We start from the raw sequence: 19,429 nt of genomic DNA, 5'->3' as shown, positions 1-19,429 counted from the left end.
TTTTACCCAGAATGCATCCTTCTTGATACTAGCCAGACAGGAACCATGTTTTACAACTTCCAGTGCAATTTCTGCCTCCCTCAAAGAAGTGTCTCTTGATTTTTTTTCTGCCCACAGTCATTTCTCCTCCTGATTTCTGATCCCTTCTTTTGTTCCTTCCTTCTATCCATCCATTCACATTTAAAAATTTTTTAATGGTTTTATTTATTTCTGAGAGAGAGAGAGACAGACAGACGACAGACAGCGTGAGCAGGGAAGGGTCAGAGAGAGAGGGAGACACAGAATCTGAAACAGGTTCCAGGCTCTGAGCTAGCTGTTAGCACAGAGCCCGATGCAGGGCTTGAACCCACAAACGATAAGATCATGACCGGAGCTGAAGTCGGGCACTTAACCGACTGAGCCACCCAGGCGCCCCCCATCCATTCACATTTACTGACATTGTTCTAAGTGTTAACTATATGCATCAATGAACAAAATGGACAAAAATTCTCTGATTTGAGCTTACCTTCTGGCATAGGGAGCTGAATAATAATTAGGGTAAATAAAGAAAGAGAGAGACCAGGAGAGGGACAGTAAGGAGAAAATAAAGTAAGGGAGATAGGGCGTGTGTGTGTGTGTGTGTGTGTGTGTGTGTGTGTGTGTACTGGGCCTTACTGAAGGCCTAAGTGAGAAGGTGTCTTTCTTTTTTTTTTTTTTTAATATTTTTATTTATTTCTAGGAGAGAGAGAGAGAACACGCATGAGCAGGGGAGGGTCAGAGAGAGAGAGAGATACAGACTCTGAAACAGGCTCCAGGCTCTGTGCTGGCAGTCAGCACAGAGCCCGATGCGGGGCTCGAGCCCACGAACCGCGAGATCATGACCTAAGCGAAAGTCAGATGCTTAACTGACTAAGCCACCCAGGCGCGCCCCCCCTTTTTTTTTTTTTAATATTTTTAAGAGAAGGTGTCTTTCAAATGACAGTCTAAAGGATATAAGTAAGTAATCCACAAAGATGGTTTTGATGAGATTTGGGAGCGAAAGTCTGATTAGACTGGACTCAAGAGAGAACAGAAGAAGAAAAACTAGATACAGCAAATATGGACAACTCCTTCAAGGAATCTGCTATAAACATACAGAGACAGAAAGAGTGGTAGCTGGAGAGGAAAGAGTGGTTTTTAAAAAGTCGTATTTTACTTTTTAAAAAGAGGAAGTCAATGCTACATTTCTTTGCTAAGAAGAATAATCTAGTTGAAGGACGCAGATTATACAGGAGAAAGAGGCAGTAAGTGCTGGAAGGGTGAAGTGATGAGATCTAGTGTAAAGGTGGACACTGGACTCACAGACAGGTAAGGAAGGACAGATGTGGTAGTGGGAGTCTATGGAAACTATCTTCTGTTGCTTTTATTTCCTTAGTTAAGAGAACATCTGCCAGGATTGAGAATTTGGGAGGAGGAAGTACAGGTTTGGGGAGAGAAAAGGTAAGAAAGGCTTTTCTAGTAGAGGAGAGTGAAAGAAGTATGGAGACATAGTATGAATGCTGACATCTAAAGCCTACTAGAAGTTAATATGAGGTACTGAAAGTAAGGTCAGCCAGTGGGCCTGTGTATTGTCCCTCAATCAAGTACAGCTGTGGTGCAGATGCAGCTTAGAGGACAGTTGGGTTTAACCAAAATGTGGTTTAGCCACACAAAGAAAAAGGAAACTAAGGATATGTGCCACAGAGTGGTTATAATCGCTGAGCAAGGAATTTAAGGTTAGTAAAAGAGGAAGTGAGGAACAGTAAAAATGAAGCAAGATCAAGTTGTCAGTGGTGAAGCAGGGCAGCAAAAGAGCCCAGGCAACAGTAGGCAGCAGGAGACTGGGATCACTGAGTATGAAGAGCTGCGATGCCTGTCAATCTAGAATATGATAGTGGGGGTGAGTGGTTGAAGTAGGGTGGAAGACAAGGGGTGAAGAAACGGAAGAGCAAGATTTTGAAAGAATAATCTATATGGAAACAAGAAGAGCGAGCTTGTGGATTATTAGATAACTAAAACGAGGAGAAGTGGCTGACAGAATATAATAACATGAGGTTTGAAGGTGAGGGTTTTAGGGAGGAGGGAGAGAGATTGGTTTGGAAGCAATAAGGAACAACAGAAACATTTACCCATCTCCTATCAGTGTCACAAGGAAAATGGAAGAGAAGAACCAAGGGCAAGCCAACCTTCAGCTAGACAGGAAAATGAAAGCTACACTCTGAGAACAGGCTGAGAATTTAGGGGATTTAGATGAAATTTAAGTACTCAGGACAGTGCTACCTTTGGGCGCATTATCACTTTGACTGTTCCAGGTGACTTGACCTCTGTTTTGTCCTCAGTTTCTGCATCTGTCCACTGGGGATAATCATGGCATGTACCTCATGGTGCTAATGTGAGGATGATGTTCAAGGACACAAGGAAGGCATTTAGAAAGACCTTAAAATGTGCACCTACCACAAAGTCTGCATTTTAAAAATGTCAGTTATTCCTACAGGCTATTTTCTCTCCTTCATAATCATTTTGGAATCTTTTAAGGATCTTTTATTTTCACTTAACATTTGAATAATATTAAAAAGTTTTATCTTCAATAAGACTGTAAACTCTTAAAGAGGAGGGATAATATCACATACTTGTCTGAGTTCTCCACAGAGTTCAGGGCCTGAACAACACTGACAGAAAGCTCAAGTAGCAATTCATGAACTAACACCACTCGTGACCTCTGAAGAAGACATCGCTGTACTCTCCCATCTCCCAGATCAGTCTTACATATATCAAGAGATATCACTAACCGTTCGAGGGGAAAAAGGGGTGTGTGGCAAGGATAAACAGAAATGGGAGATAATAGCTCATAGGTCTCACACCAACTTTAACTGTCACTCTATTTCTTCTCTGTAGCTGTCTCTCTACACATAAGTACACATTTTTTCTATCTCCTTTCAACAGGCTTTGGTGTACAACCTCACCAAAGGCTTTCTGAAACATAAATGAGCATATTTTCTCAAAGAAAAGGATTGAGGGATAGAAAAGGGATTCCAAGTCTTACTAGAAATTAGGTCATATGATCATTTAAAATCAAGAAACCTTCCCAAGAATGAAGGGATATGAAAGAATGATGTGAGGGGTGCCAGGAAAGCTCAGGTCACGATCTCACGGTTTGTGAGACTGAGCCTGAAGTCAAGCTCTGGGCGCTTTGGGATTCTCTCTCCCTCTCTCTCTGTCTCTGCCCTTTGCTCCACTCAGGCATGAGCACACACATACTCTCTCAAAATAAACTCTAGATGTATCCAAAAGTCAAACATTTTAATTATAAAGAAACTTTCAGAAAATATACTTATTAGCTATTTAAAAAAAAAGAGAGGACTCTTCTTAGCTTCAGAGAAATCATGAAAAAAAAAAAAGATTTATATATTCAATAAACATTTAGTGAGTGCTTTTTGTGTGCCAGACAGTGTTCATGGTAGTAATCACATATTAAAATTTGAGTCAATAAAAAATAGCAAAATTAAGGTAAGTAGCAAAACCAAGTTGGAAACTGTTGCATTAAAATTTCAAAAGGTTAAAAATGATGTTAGAAATTTGCTAAATTTACAAAAAAAAATCTCAATTATAAGAGATAAAAGAGAAAAATACTACCAAACTAGTCCCATAGGAGAAAATAAAAATACACTTCTCATATATGGAAAACATTCATTTTTGTTAATAGTCAAAAAAGTGCCAAATAAAACAATCTGAGGCACTACTTTACATCTAAATTAAAGTAGTGAGCACCACCTATATTGTGAGACAGTGGCACAAGAGAGGCCTTTGTAGGGTGTCTTTCTCCCTGCAGTTTATTCTGTAGAATGCCTCTGGAAAGCAATACACAGAAAAACTCAGGCAACGCTCAAGTCTCTGACCAGAGAATACTATGCAGCACTATAACTGAGGAAATAATTTTAGTGGTTCAACAATGTCTGCGAGAAGTTAATATAGCATAATCTAGAATACCAGAGAAAGAGCAATACAAAAAGTAGTTGTTATGAATAGACATTTTTCCAAAGATGACATCCAGATGCCCAACAGTCACATGAAAAGATGCTCAATAGTGCTTATCATCAGGGAAATACAAATCAAAATTACAATGAGATATAACCTAACATCTGTCAGAATGGCTAATATCAACAACACAAGAAGCAACAGGCATTGGTAAGGATGCAGAGAAAGGGGAGCCCTCTTGCACTGTTGATGGGAATGCAAATTGGTGCATTCACTCTGGAAAACAGTATGGAGGTTTTTCAAAAAGTTAAAAATAGGGGCCCTTGGGTGGCTCAGTCAGTTAAGTGCCCAACTTCAGCTCAGGTCATGATCTCAAGATCTGTGAGTCTGCTGACAGCTCAGAACCTGGAACCTGCTTCAGATTCTTTGTCTCCCTCTCGCTCTCTTGTTCCTCCCCATATCACACTCTGTCTCTCTCTCTCTCTTTCAAAAATAAACATTAAAAAAAATTAAAAATAGGACTACTCTAGAATGCAACAAACAATTGCAATACTAGGTATTTACCCAAAGAATACAAAAATACTAATTCATAGGGATACATGCACTCTGATGTTTACAGCAGTATTATTTACAATAGCCAAATTATGTAAACAGCCCACGTGTCCATCAATTGATGAATGGATAAGGCAGATGAGGTATTTATATACAATGGAATATTACTCAGCCATAAAAAAAGAATGGAATCTTGCCATTTGCAATGACATGGATGGAACTAGAGGGTATAATGCTAAGCGAAATAAGTCAGTCACAGAAAGACTAAGAAGTTTATGATTTCACTTATACGTGGAATTTAAGAAACAAAACAAATGAGCAAAGAGTTGTAAAAAAAAAAAACAGAGAGAGAGAGGGAGGCAAACCAAGAAACAGACTTTTTTTTTTTTTAATGTTTTATTTGTTTCTAGGAGAGAGACAGAGAGAGAGAGACAGCGTGAGCAGGGGAGGGTCAGAGAGAGAGGGAGTCACAGACTGAAACAGGCTCTAGGCTCTGAGCTGGCAGTCAGCACACAGCCCGACGCAGGACTCGAAATCACGAACCGTGAGATCATGACCTAAGCGAAAGTCGGACGCTTAACCAACTAAGCCACCCAGGCGCCCCAAGAAACAGACTCTTAACTACAGAGAACAAACTTATAAATACCAGAGGGCAAGTGAGTGGGGAGGATGGGTTACACAGGTGATACGGGTTAAGAAGTACACTTGTTGTGATGAGCTATATGCAAGTGTTGACAAAAAAGTTTTTAGAAGCCATAATTATGAACATGGAAAAATACTAACGACATAAATGAGATAAACTATTATGTACACATACACTCAGAACTCAAAATAGAACGGAGGAATTGCAAGTAACTTTTATAATGTTCTATAAGGCTGTTAACTTATCTTTTCATTTACAAGATCAGTTTATTTTTATTGAAAATAATCCCATCATAAAACAGCATTTTGGCAGTATGTTATGAAAGAGAATACATACCTGATACTCGCCGATCAAATCTGCCAGGAATTGGGACTGCAAAACAAAAAAAGAAGCAACATTCAGTCATCAATATATGTCACATGACCCCACCTTTAACAACATAACTAAAAGTACTTTAATACCAAATGTTGGGTCAATTTATACTCTTCTATAATCAACCAAAGACAGTAGTTCAACATGATCGTATAAAGGCAATATAAAGAAGAATTTATCTTTTTGAAAACAAGCTCTTTATAACTTCAATGTCCTCAAGATGGCAAATTTATTCTGTTTATATTCATGTTCCATTTAATCTGTATCATACTGGGGCACCTGGGTGGCTCAGTCGGTTAAGCATCTGACTCTGGATTTCAGCTCAGGTCATGACCTCATGATTCATGAGTTTGAGCCCCACATCTGGATCCACACTGGCAGTGTGGAGACCACATGGCTCCCTCTCTCGGCAAGTCCCCAGCTCATTCTTTCTCTCTTTCAAAGTAAGTAAAAAACTACTAAATTTATTGGTAATGTTATGATATTAAATAGTTAAATTTTCTTCTTTAATATTCTTCAAAGATAATCCCAAGACCTGCTGGATAATAGCATTTAAATCTCATTTTAATACAATTTAATAAGTTTTACACTAAAATGAAAAAGGAATTAGCTACTAAGTTATATTCTCACTCAATATAGGTATGTTTTCTCCTGCCTTTGGTCAGGGTATTAGTCAGAAAAATATATCATATATCCTTATACTGAAAAATAAACACAAATTTTCCTTTTGCCAATTTTTTCAACTTTTCACCTATCATCCTTTATGTCTGGTGGTTATCTAAATTTTCACCACTAAATTATATCACTTGAGTAAGGTGGGGGTTTTTGTTTTTTAAGATTTTTTTTCAAGTAAACTCCACCTAACGTGCGGCCAGAACTCACAGCCCCAAGATCAAGAGTCACATGCTCTACCGACTGAGCCAGCCAGGTGCTCCAAAGTGGCTTTTTTTTTAACTTTCAGACCTTAATCTGATTATTTTAATTTAAAAAATGATGTAAAATATGCCTTCTCAGCCTCCATAAAAGGAGAAATTTGAAGATTAGTGAAAAACAAATTGAAGTCAGTGACTCAGAGAGCCAAACTCAACTAATGTGAGGTCTCAGAAACAAAAATAGACTCAGGAAGGAAAGAAATGCTCATTCACCATAATAGAACAAGAATTATCTTTTCGCATAGCACTGGGTAAAAGTTATGTTATTGGTACAAACAGGCAAAATTTCAAAAGAAAACCCTAGCCATTACTGGTAGAAAGTACCTATGATAGTCCCTTTCTACTTCCTCAATGAAACTGTGGATTTGTTAAAATTAATGCATCTACCAGCAATGAAAGATGATAAAGTCTGTTCAACAGATATAGGTAGGGTACCTAGTAGATGACATGCACTGTTAACAGACAAAGACTCCTGGTTTCAGGAAACTTGCATTCTAGCTTGAAGTGTTCGAGAGAATTTCCTTCCATCACTTAAAACATGTTCCTGTCACTCAAATAGACAGATGAAATGGATACCAGCTTAAGCTCTCAATCCAGGCCTCATGGGACTTCCATAATTAAAATCCCACTAGATGTTAGTATATAACCTAAAAGTATAAAACATACAATGAAACAATTTAGCACGGGTGCTATCAGGTAATATCTCAAACAAAGGATTAGATATTAAGATTATGGAACTACTATAAAATGAGAACAGAATGTTTAAAACAAAGAAATAGAAATGGTAATCAAAAGCATAAATAAAGGAATAAGATATAACCAAAACAGGGAGAATTGAAAAAAATTTGGAATTTCTAGGAAAAAAAATAACACATTGAAATTTTTTTTTTTTTAATATTTTTTTTATTTATTTCTAGGAGAGAGAGAGAGAGACAGCGTGAGCAGAGGAGGGTCAGAGAGAGAGGGAGTCACAGACTGAAACAGGCTCCAGGCTCTGAGCTGGCAGTCAGCGCAGAGCCCGACGCGGGGCTCGAACCCACGAACTGCGAGATCATGACCTAAGCAAAAGTCGGACGCCCAACCGACTAAGCCACCCAGGCGCCCCATCACATTGAAATTTTTTAAAACAATGATGCAAGGCAACTTCTCTGGGTACATAACATCTAAAAGTGCTGGAAATTATAAAACATCACTACCAACAACTTACTACAATAATACTGATGTAAACATACAGATATAAATCACAAGGAAAATTAGAAAATACCTGGAGATAAATGAAAACAAAAACACAACATACCAAGTACTATGGATGTACTGAAAGTAGTGCTAAGAGGGAAATTTGTAGCTATAAATGCTTATGTTTAAAAAGAAGAGGGGTGCCTGGGTGGCTCAGTTGGTTAAGCATCCGACTTTGGCTCAGGTCATGATCTCATGTTTGTGAGTTTGAGCCCCACATCGGGCTCTGTGCTGACAGCTCAGAGCCTGGAGTCTGCTTTGGATCCTGTGTCTCCCTCTCTCTGCCCTCTCCCCTGTTCATACTGTCTCTCCTTGTCTGTGCAAAATAAATAAACATTTTTTTAAAAGTTAAAAAAATAAAATAAAAAGGAGAAAAGTCTCAACTTAATAAGCTAATTATACACCTTAAAGGAAGTAGGGGAAAAAAGGGCAAACTAAACCCTAAAGCAGTAGAAATAAGGAAATTCAGAGTAGAGAGAAACTATAAAATAAAGCATAGAAAAAAAAATCAGTGAAACTGAAAGCTGATTCTTTGAAAAGATCAACAAAATCAACAAACTGTTGATTGACTTGGACTGACAGAAAAAAGAAGAGTCAAATTACTAAAATTAAAGTAGGGATATTACAGTGGAATACACAGAAGTAAAAAGTTTTTATAATACTCTGAAAAATAGGATGCTAACAAATTGGATAACCTAGATGAAATAGACAAATTCCTAGAAATATACAAACTTCCAAAATTTACACGAAAGGAATAGAAAAATCTCAACAATCTATAACAAATAGGGTGATGGAACTGGTAATTAAAAATCTCCTAACAGGGGCACCTGGGTGGCACAGTCAGTCGGTTGAGCATCAGACTCTTGATTTTGACTCAGATCATGAGTTTATGAGTTCAAGCCCTGTAATGGGGCTCAGAGTATGGAGCCTACTTAAGATTTTCCTCCTCCTCTTCCCCCACCTCAGCTCCTTCCCCTGCTCACATGTTCTCTTTCTCTAAAAAAACAAAAAATCTCTTAACAGAGAAGAGCCCAATACCAGATGTCTTCATTGTAAAATCTACTAAACATCTGCAGAATTAACATCAACCCCTGTTATATTCATGCAAAAAAAAAAAAACATCAAAGATAAGGGAATACTTCCTAACCCATTTTTTTCATTTTTAAGAAATTTTTTTATTTTAGATAGAGAGCACACAAGTGGGGGAGAGGGGTAGAGGCTGAGAAAGAATCCTAAGCAGGCTCCAAGCTCAGCACAGAGCCTGACAAAGAGCTGAATCTCACAACCCTGAGATCATGACCTGAGTAGAAATCAAGAGTTTGACACTCAACCAACCGAGCCACCCAGGCAACACCTTAACTCATTTTATAAGGCCAGCATTACCCTGATACTAAAGCCAAAGACATTACAAGTAAAGAAAATATTCATTATGAATACAGACACAAAAATCCTCAAAAAAATAGTAGCACACAAGACCTGGCAACATTTGTACACCATGACCAAGTAAGATTTATCCCAGGAATGCAACGGTGGCTCAAAATAAGAGTATCAAGCAAAATACATCACATTAATAGAATTAAGAGGTGGGGAGGGGCAACACATTAACATCTCAATGATGCAGAACAAGCATGTGACAAAATGACACTCTTTCATGATAAAAAATAAAGTAAGAATATAAGGGAATTTCTTCAACATGAAAAAGGCTCATATGAAAAACCCACAGCTAACACCGACTCAATGGTAAAAGACTGAAAGCTTTCTCCCTAAGATCTGGAACAAGACAAGATGCCTGCTTTTGCCATTTCTACTCAAATTATTAGTGAAAGTTCTGGCCATAGCAATTAGGAAGTAAAAAGAAATAAAAGCATCTGAATTAGAAAGGAAAAAGTAAAATATCTGCTTTGGAATGACATGATCTTTTATGTAAAATACCTTAAAGAATCCACACACAAAAAAGTTAGACTTTTGATGAATGAATACAGCAAAGCTGCAGGATGTAAAATCAACACGCAAGGGGTGCTTGGGGGGCTCAGTTGGTTAAGCCTCCCAGCAGCTCAGGTCATGATCTCACAGTTTGTGAGTTCAAGGCCCACATCAGGTTCTCTGCTGTACACACGGAGCCTGCCTCTGATCCTTCTCCCTCTCTATACCTCCACTGGTCATGCACAAGCGTGCTCTGTCTGCCCCGCCCCCCGTAAAAAATACATAAACATTTAAAAACAAAAACAACAGATAATAAGGGTTGGCAAGGATGTGAAGAAATTGGAATCCTTTTTTTTTTCCCTAGGAGAGAGAGAGACAGCGTGAGCAGGGGAGGGTCAGAGAGAGAGGGAGTCACAGACTCTGAAACAGGCTCCAGGCTCTGAGCTGGCAGTCAGCACAGAGCCCGACGTGGGGCTCGAACCCACGAACTGCGAGATCATGACCTAAGTGAAAGTCGGACGCTTAACCGGCTAAGCCACCCAGGCGCCCAGAAATTGGAATCCTTTTGCATTCTTGGTCACAATGTAAAATGGTGCAGCTGCTGGGTAAAACAGTATGGCAGCTCCTCAAAGATTAAAAACGAATTACTATATAATTCAGCAATTCTACTTCTGGGTGTATATCCAAAAGAACTAAAAGCAGGGTCTCACACATACATAGCCAAAAGGTGGAAGCAATCCAAGCATCCATCAATGGATGAGAAGATAAAACAAAATGTGGTATACATACAATGGGATATTATTCAGTCTTTAAAAGGAAGGAAATTCTGAAACTTGGCTGTAAGATTCTATGAATGAATCTTGAAGACACTATGCTAAATAAAGTCAGTTACAAAAAAGACAAATCTTTTTTTTTTTTTAATTTTTATTTATTTCTGAGAGACAGAGAGAGACAGCACAAACAGGGGAGGGTCAGAGAGCGAGGGAGATACAGAATCTAAAACAGGCTCCAGGCTCTGAGCTAGCTGTCAGCACAGAGACCGACGTGGGGCTCGAACCCACGAACTATGAGATCATGACCTGAGCCGAAGTCGGACACTTAACCGACTGAGCCACCCAGGCACCCCCAAAAAAGACAAATCTTGTATGATTCCACTTATATGAGGTATCTAGAATTGTCAAATTCATAGAAATAGTGAGAATAGCAGTTGCTAAGGGGGAGGGGAGAGCGAAGTTATTATTTAATGGGTACAAAGTTTCAGTTTTGCAACATGCAAAGATGTCTAGAGACAGATGGTGGTGACTGTTAGGAATGTACTTAATGGCAGTGAATTGCTTTAAAATGGTAAATTTGGAGGTGCCTGGGTGGCTCAGTCAGTTGAGCCACTGACTCTGGATTTCAGCTTGGGTTATGGTCCCAGGGCTGTGGGATTGAGCCCTGTGTTGGGCTCTGTGCTGAGTGTGGAACCTGCTTAAGATTCTCTCTCTATCTCTGTCCTTCTCCCCTGCTTGCACTTGCCCTGCTCTCTCAAATTAAAAAGAAAAGAAAAACTTAGGTTATGTATATCTGTCCATAATTTTTAAAAATATAAATATATATAAAGCAAAAAATGACACTATAACCTATATGTGTGTGTACCCATGTGCATGTATATAAAGAGGAAGTGGGAGAGAAAGCAAAGCATGGCAAAACATTAACGAGTGGTCAATCTAGGACTTCACTTGCTCTTCCAATTTTTCTGTAGGGTTACGATTTTTTTCTAATAAATATTTAAAAATTAATCTCAAAGGGCACGTGGGTGGCTCAGTAGGTTAAGCATCCGACTTCGGCTCAGGCCATGATCTCATGGTTCGTGGGTTCAAGACCTGCAGCGGGCTCTGTGCTGACAGCTAGCTCAGAGCTTGGAGCCTGTTTCAAATTCTGTATCCCCTCCCCGACCTTCCCCTGCTCATGTTGTCTCTCTCTCTCTCTCTCAGAAATAAATAAAACATTGAATAATTAATTAATTAATCTCGGGGCACCTGGGTGGCTCAGTCAGTTAAGCATCCGACTTTGGCTCAGGTCATGATCTTACGGTTCATGGGTTTGAGCCCCATGTTGGGCTCTGTGCTGACAGCCGGCTCAGAGCCGGGAGCCCATTTCAAATTCTGTGTGTGTGTCTCTCTCTTTGACCCTCCCCTGCTCACGCTGTCTCTCCTCCTCTCTCAGAAATAAATAAATCATTAAAAAGTTTTTTAATAAAAAATAAATAAAAATTAATCTCAATGTAGCCCCTCAAATCAAACATGATAAAATTTCATTTTTTATTTCATTTTTATTCTGTTGTCAAATCATGTTATTATATAGCCAATTCAAAGTAAATTAAATGCATGCATATACTTTTCTTTTTAAGTTTTTAATTTCTGTCATCTCTATTAAAGTATATGTATATTTATATGTAAAACTTATATAAAACTTATGTTTACAGTTTATCTATACAGGATCTTATTTTATTTTGTTTAATGTTTATTTATTTTGGAAAAGCACAAATATGAGTTGGGGGGAGAGAGAGAGAGAGAGAATCCCAAGCAGGTTTTGTGCTGTCAGCATGGAGTCTGATGTGGGGCTTGATCTCATGAACCATGAGATCATGACCTAAATCAAAACCAAGAGTCAGGGGCACCTGGGTAGCTTAGTCGGTTGAGGCTCCGACTTCGGCTCAGGTCATGATCTCACGTTTTGTGGGTTCGAGCCCTGCATCGGGTTCTGTGCTGGCAGCTGGCTCAGAGCCTGGAGCCTGCTTCTGATTCTGTGTCTCCCTCTCTCTCTGACCCTCCCCTGCTTATGCTGTCAATCTCTCTCTCTCCCAGAAATAAACAAAACATTAAAACAAAAAAAACAAAAAAACAAGAGTCAGAGGGGCACCTGGGTGACTCAGTTGGTTAAGCGTCCGACTTCGGCTCAGGTCATGATCTCACAGTTCGTGGGTTCAAGCCCCGTGTCGGGCTCTGCGCTGACAGCTAGCTCAGAGCCTGGAGCCTGCTTTGGATTCTGTGTCTCCCTCACTCTCTGACGCTCCCCTGCTCACACTGCCTCTCTCTCTCTCTCTCTCTCTCTCTCTCTCTCTCAGAAATAAATAAAACATTTAAAAAAATTAAAAAAACAAAGAGTCAGATGCTTAACTGATGCCACCCAGGCATCCCTTATTTTTTTTATTCGAATATGGCTGACATGTTACATTAGTTTCAGGTGTACAACATAGCAATTCAATTTCTCTATACATTATGCTATTGCGCATAAGTGTAGTTTACCATCTGTCACCATTCAATGCTATTACAATATCATTGAGTATATTCCCTATGCTGTGCTTTTTATTACCATGACTTATTCACTCCATAAGTAGAAGTCTATATCTCCCACTCCACCAATTTGACCTTCTTCTCACCCCACTTCTGGCAACCATCTCTGGATTTATAGATCTAATTCTGCTTTTTTTTTTTTTTATTCATTTTTTTTTTTAGATTCCACATATAAATAAAATCATATGATATTTGTCTTCCTCAGTCTGACTTATTTCACTTAGATAATACCCTCTAGGTCCAAACATGTAGTCACAAATGGTAAGATCCCATCCTTTTTTATGGCCCCAAATAGACAAAGCAATCTTGAAGAAGAACAAAGCTGGAGGTATCACAATACCAGATCTCAAGATATACTACAAAGCTGTAGCAATCAAAATAGTATGGTATTGGCACAAAAAGAAATACACAGATCAACTGAAGATAGAGCCCAGAAATAAACCCTCGCTTATATGGCCAATTAATCTATGACAAAGGAGGCAATAATATACAATGGGGGAAAAGACAGCTTCTCTTTAATAAATGGTGCTGGGAAAACTGGACAGCTACATGTAAAAGAGTGAAACTGGACTACTTTCTAACACCATACACAAAAATAAAGCCAAAAGAGATTAAAGATCTAAATGTGAGATATGAAACCATAAAAATCCTATAAGAGAACAAAGGCAGTAATATCTCTGACATCAGCCATGAAAACATTTTTCTAGATATGTTTCTTTTTTTTTTTAATTTTTTAATGTTTTATTTATTTCTAGGAGAGAGAAAGACAGCGTGAGCAGGGGAGGGTCAGAGAGAGAGGGAGACACAGACTCTGAAACAGGCTCCAGGCTCTGAGCTGGCAGTCAGCACAGAGCCCGACGCGGGGCTCGAACCCACGAACCGCAAGATCATGACTTAAGCGAAAGTCGGACACCTTAACTGACTAAGCCACTCAGGCGCCCCTCTAGATATGTTTCTTAAAGGAAAGGAAACAAAAGCAAAAATTTTCTAATAATTGTGTCTTCAACCAAACTATTACATATCACAAATTTAAAAGACAAATAGTACCAGAAGCTATAATTAAGAAAAAACATCAGCAAACACAGTCATCCTCCAATCCATCTCTCCCTGCTCCTAATTCCTGCTCCCCAGAGGAAACTGCATCAAATTTGTGGGTGCTTCTCCTGAGATTTACTTTACACTTCCAAATAATAATTGCATATCTCAGTTTTAATTACTTTTTGACTTTCAACTCTAGAAAAGAGCAGGATAGGATGATCTGGATCCCTGGCAACTTCTTAAAGCTTCCTGTCCTACTGGCCCTGGGCTGCTATACATCAGGGTTCCTTTAAGTGCTATTATTTTAGTCTGTCACGCACAAACCTAATCCTCCTAATCAATACAGAAATGAAAGCAAATTCGGTCCATCAAGATGACAAAGAATGCTGGAAATCATGGAGATGGAATAACAATACCTAACATATATGTGCCAGGCTCTGGCCTAAATGCTTTATAGGTATTAAGTCACTTAATTGTCACACAAATCTTAAGAGGTAATGCTTGATAGATAAAGAATCAAAGACCAAAATAAATAACTCACTCTACTAACAAAAGTGGAACCAGGCTTGGTGGCAAACAGACTTAGGTTCACAGCACATGATCTCAGCCTGCCACACATCTAAGTGTAGAAGGTTAACATCAAGAATCACCCAGGGGGATGCTAGCAGGGTAAGTGGCTAACACTTACATCCATGCAACTTTGTGAAAGTACCCTCTTTCTTGAAATGCCTAAAATGTCTTTTCGAATGAAGTTAAAAGCCATCATTAGAAATGTGTATCTAGGGGCGCCTGGGTGGCTCAAACAGTTAAGTGTCCGACTTCGGCTCAGGTCATGATCTCACGGTTTAGGAGTTTGAGCCCCAAGTCTGGCTCTGTGCTGACAGCTCAGAACCTGGAGCCTCTTTCAGATTCTGTGTCTGCCTCTCTCATTGCCCCTCCCTCGCTGTCTCTCTCTCCCTCTCTCAAAAGTTAATAAACATTTAAAAAATGTTAATTAAAAAAAAGAAATGTGTATCTGGAGTCCTGGGATGCCTGGGTGGCTCAGTCAGTTAAGTGTCTTGACTCTGGATTTTGACTCAGGCCATGATCTCACAGTTCATAGGATGGAGACCTGCACTGGGATCTGCACAGGCAGTGTGGAGCCTGCTTGGAATCCTTTCTCTCCCTCTCTCTCTTCCCCTTCCTCCTTCTCCACCCCTAAAATAAATAAATAAGCTTTAAAAAAAGAAATGTGTATCTAGAGCCCCAACTGAATAATTTCTGAGACTAGCTCAGTTTATCAAATAATAGTACTTTCAAACTAATCAAAATGTATTGATAAACCAGGCCAAAAACACAGTCCTTTTCTAAGATCAGCATGAACAGTTCTTTTTAAAACTGTTCTCTTTGTCAGGGAACCTGGGTGGCTCAGTCAGTTAAGCATCTGACTTTGGCTCTGGTCATGATCTCATGGCTCTTGAGTCTGAGCCCCACATTGGGCTCTCTGCTACTGGTGCAGAGTCCACTTTGGACCTCTCTCTGCTCCTCCCCACTCACACTCTCACTCTCTCTAAAAAATAAACAATAAAAAAAATTTTTTTAACTATTCTCTTTTTCATTTAAAATAAATTTATTTAAGTACAAAGAGTCAATATAAAGAAAAACAGATGTATGGGCAAAATAGACAAAGAATATTAAGAGGCACAGACTTCCAGTTATAAAATAAATAAGTCATAGGAATGAAAAGTAGAGCATAGGGAATATTATAATCAATAAAATTATAATACTGTATGGTGACTACACTTAGTATGGTGAGCAGTGGATAGTGTATAGAATTAACAATCACTATGTTGTATACTTGAAACTAATATAACATTGTGTGTCAATTATACCTCAATTATACATTCTTGTTTAAAAAAAATAAAAGAAAAGTAGGAATAACTGCACTTGGCCATAGTTTAATCTCTTGGTGGCATCAAGTCTGCAATACTTGGAGATAAAAGGGAAAAACACCATTTTTAAGAGAAATAACATTTTTTTAATTAACAGTTTTATTGAGATATAATTCACATACCATACAGCTTACCATTTAAAGTATGCAATTCAACGGCTTTTAGTACATTCACAGAATTGTGCCTCCATCACTATAATCAATTTTAGAATATTTCCGTCACCTGAAATAGAAACCCAAATCCAAAAGCATTCACTCCCCATTTTCCTCAATCCCTTTAGCCCTAGACAACCACTAATTTATTTTATGTCTCCATAGTTTTGCCTATTTTGGATGTCTCAAATAAACAGAATATAGTATGTGGCCTTTTGTGACATGTATCATCAGTACTTCATATTTTTGTTGCCAAAAACTATTCCATTATATGGATATACTACATTTCATTTATCCATTCATCAGTTGATGGAATATTTGTTTTTTTACACTTTGGGGTTATTAAGAATAATGCTGCTTGAAAATTCATGTGTACATGTTTATGTGGATATATGTTTTCATTTATCTTGGGTATATACATAGGAGTAGAACTGTTGTGTCATATGGTAACTCTATGTTTAACCTTTTGAGAACCCGCCAGGCTGTTTCCAAAGCTGTTGGAAACATCCTAGCCAACACTTGTCATTATGTATTTTTACTACAATAACAAGTAGGTATAAAGTATCTCATTATGGCTTTGACATGAGTCCTAATGGGTGATTTAAACTGTTTTATTACTGCTAAAAATCCTAATTTTTGAAGAGTTAACAGGATTGTATTCACTATCATCTTTAAAAAATAATCCCTGCTCCTCTGTGACCTGTTGTTGAAAATCAATTCTCAGGTCCATGATCAGTAAAAGCCAGTCTGGACTTCACAATCATTATTCTCTTGCTAGTCTTAGATCTCTGTTTTTCAAAAGATTATCAACAAGCAGAAAGTGGCTTTAATCAGAGAATTACTTAAAATGTATGTTTATCAGTGAAGACATCTACATGGGCATATTCACTATCACAAAGGGTTGTCCTGGACATATTCATTTGCCTTGAAAAATGTTATTACATATCCAGCAGGATGAGAAAATGTGACAAAACCTACCACCTAACAAGTAAACATAACTAGTCATGATAAAAATCAGTAGTTGTCCAATTGTCAATTGGTTCACAGTTTATGTCCTGCTACCATTTCCTTCCATTCCAGGATGGCTAGAATAACTGTGCATGATATTTAAAACTCCAGAGCAAAACTGCAAAAACTTTTAAAACACACCTAATACACCTGAAGCCCAACAGAATCAGATCTGATTGATTCTGTATCACTAATCTCAGTAGAAGTATCACTAATCTCAGTATCTCCTCCTCCTCATACACATCTCAAATCCATTTGTTTATTCCTGCTTTGTTCCTGAGCTCCGACCTATTTCTCATTACCTCTGGAGGTTTGCACTTGAATGACCAAGGTCAAGTCTGTGCTAGGTCTCCCTGTCACCATCACCATTGATGCCTACCTGTACCTCCTCCCTCTGCTTCATCACATCACCCTTCCTCCATCCCACACACATTCAACTTGGGCATCAAGATTTAGTCTGCTCTGGAAATTTGTCTCCACTCTCTATGCTTCCTCTAGCCTCAACTTTAAAAAAATACCTCCAGGGGTGCTTGGGTGGTTCAGTCAGTTAAGCCTCTGACTTCCACTCAGGTCATGATTTCACCATTCATGAGTTCAAGCCCCATGTTGGGCTCTGCGCTAACAGCTCAGAGCCTGGGGCTTGCTTTGGATTTTTTGTCTGCCTCTTTCTATGTGTGCCCCACCCCCCCCTGCGGTTGCATTCTGTCTCTTTAAAATAAACAAACATTTAAAAATTTAAAAAATACTCCCAGGGAATACCCCAAATAACTTTCATACAGCTCTAATCTTCCAAATACAGACTACTAACCACATCATTACCTCACTAAAATCTCTGATAACTTGCCTATGAATAGGATCCAAAGTATTTCTTTTTTTTTTAATGTTTTATTTATTTCTGAGAGAGAGAGAGAGAGAGAGAGAAAGGACATGCGCAGGGGAGGGTCAGAGAGAGAGGGAGATACAGAATCTGAAGCAGGCTCCAGGCTCTGAGCTGACTGTCAGAACAGAGCCTGACGCGGAGCTCGAACCCACGAACTGTGAGATCATGATCTGAGCCGAAGTTGGACGCTTAACCAACTGAGCCACCCAGGTGCCCCCCTAAAGTATTTCTTTCAAGGACTTTTCACAATCTTCTATTTCACTTCCCTGATCTTAATGCCTGCCACTTTCCACCTCACCAAGCTACAGATTTTGTGCTCTGAGGTTTCTGTGGGTTTGTTTCTCCTTTAACTTGGCCTATACAATATTCCTGTCTTCTCTGCCTGGCAAACAGCACTTGCTTTGTTGGTCTCTGTCCCCAGGTAGAATGGGAGCATCTCAAAAGCAGAAGCCATGTCTACCTCATCTTGGAATCTCTAGCACTTAGCACAGTAGCCTAACATACAACAGGCACACAGATATTTGAGCTGGAGCACATACTACATTGTTGATGTCCTAGACCAGTACTTCTCAAACACATTTTGGACAGTAAAAAACACATCTAATATATGGCAACAGACAGGAGAATGGTGGTTAGCAGGAAATGGGAGAAGCAGGGAAGGCGGGAAGAGGAGTTGTTTAATGGGTACAGAGTTTCAGATTTGTAACATGAAAAAGTTCTGGAGATCTGTTTCACAACAATGTGAGTATACTTACCACCACTGAACTGTATGCTTAAAAATATTTAAAATAATAAATTATACATTATATGAGGCGACTGGTTGGCTCAGTCAGTTAAGCACCCGACTTTGGCTCAGGTCATGATCTCACAGTTCGTGGGTTTGAGCCCCACATCAGGCTCTGTGCTGACAGCTAGCTCAGAGCCTGGAGCCTGTTTCAGATTCTGTGTCTCCCTCTCTCTCTGACCTTCCCCTGTTCACACTGTCTCTCTCTCTCTCTCAGAAATAAATATTAAAAAAAATTTTTTTTAAATTAAATAATACATTATGTGCATTTTTACCACAATTTAACACACACATTTAACATGGCAACCCAGTATACTGGGGTATACTTTACTTTGAGTATACTATACTCACTATACTATACTATACTATACTATACTATACTATACTATACTTTGAGTATACTCAAAGAAATCATGATCTGAGCCAAAATCAGGAGTCAGACGCTTAACTGACTGAGCCAACCAGGTGGCCCACCAGCATTGTTAAAAAAAAAATCAAACAGAAAATATTAGAGTTTATTGCATGTAATAAAGTTACTTTTTTTTTTTTTTTTGAGAGAGAGAGCATGTGCAGGGGAGGGGCAGAGGGAGAGGGAGAATCTTAAGTAGGCTCCACGCTGAGCGTGGAGCCCATCGCAGGGCTCAGTCTCACAACTGTGAGATCGTGAC

General features: G+C 38.9%; 1 protein-coding gene across 1 annotated transcript in view; it reads right to left on the bottom strand.

Annotated features, from left to right (window-relative positions):
* The window catches only part of PRKAR2A (protein kinase cAMP-dependent type II regulatory subunit alpha), a 104,474-nt gene that overhangs the window by 42,110 nt on the left and 42,935 nt on the right, over positions 1-19,429 (bottom strand). The window contains exon 2 of the mRNA XM_039228227.1: positions 5,504-5,539. Coding sequence (XP_039084158.1) covers positions 5,504-5,539 — 36 coding nt within the window. The remainder of the gene's footprint in view (positions 1-5,503; positions 5,540-19,429) is intronic.

This window comes from Hyaena hyaena, unplaced genomic scaffold (genome assembly GCF_003009895.1).
Source record: "Hyaena hyaena isolate Hyena2069 unplaced genomic scaffold, ASM300989v1 scaffold_30, whole genome shotgun sequence".
Taxonomy (NCBI): Eukaryota; Metazoa; Chordata; class Mammalia; order Carnivora; family Hyaenidae; genus Hyaena; species Hyaena hyaena.
Note: the sequence above shows the minus strand (reverse complement) of the source record. Positions and strands in the feature narration are given on the sequence as shown.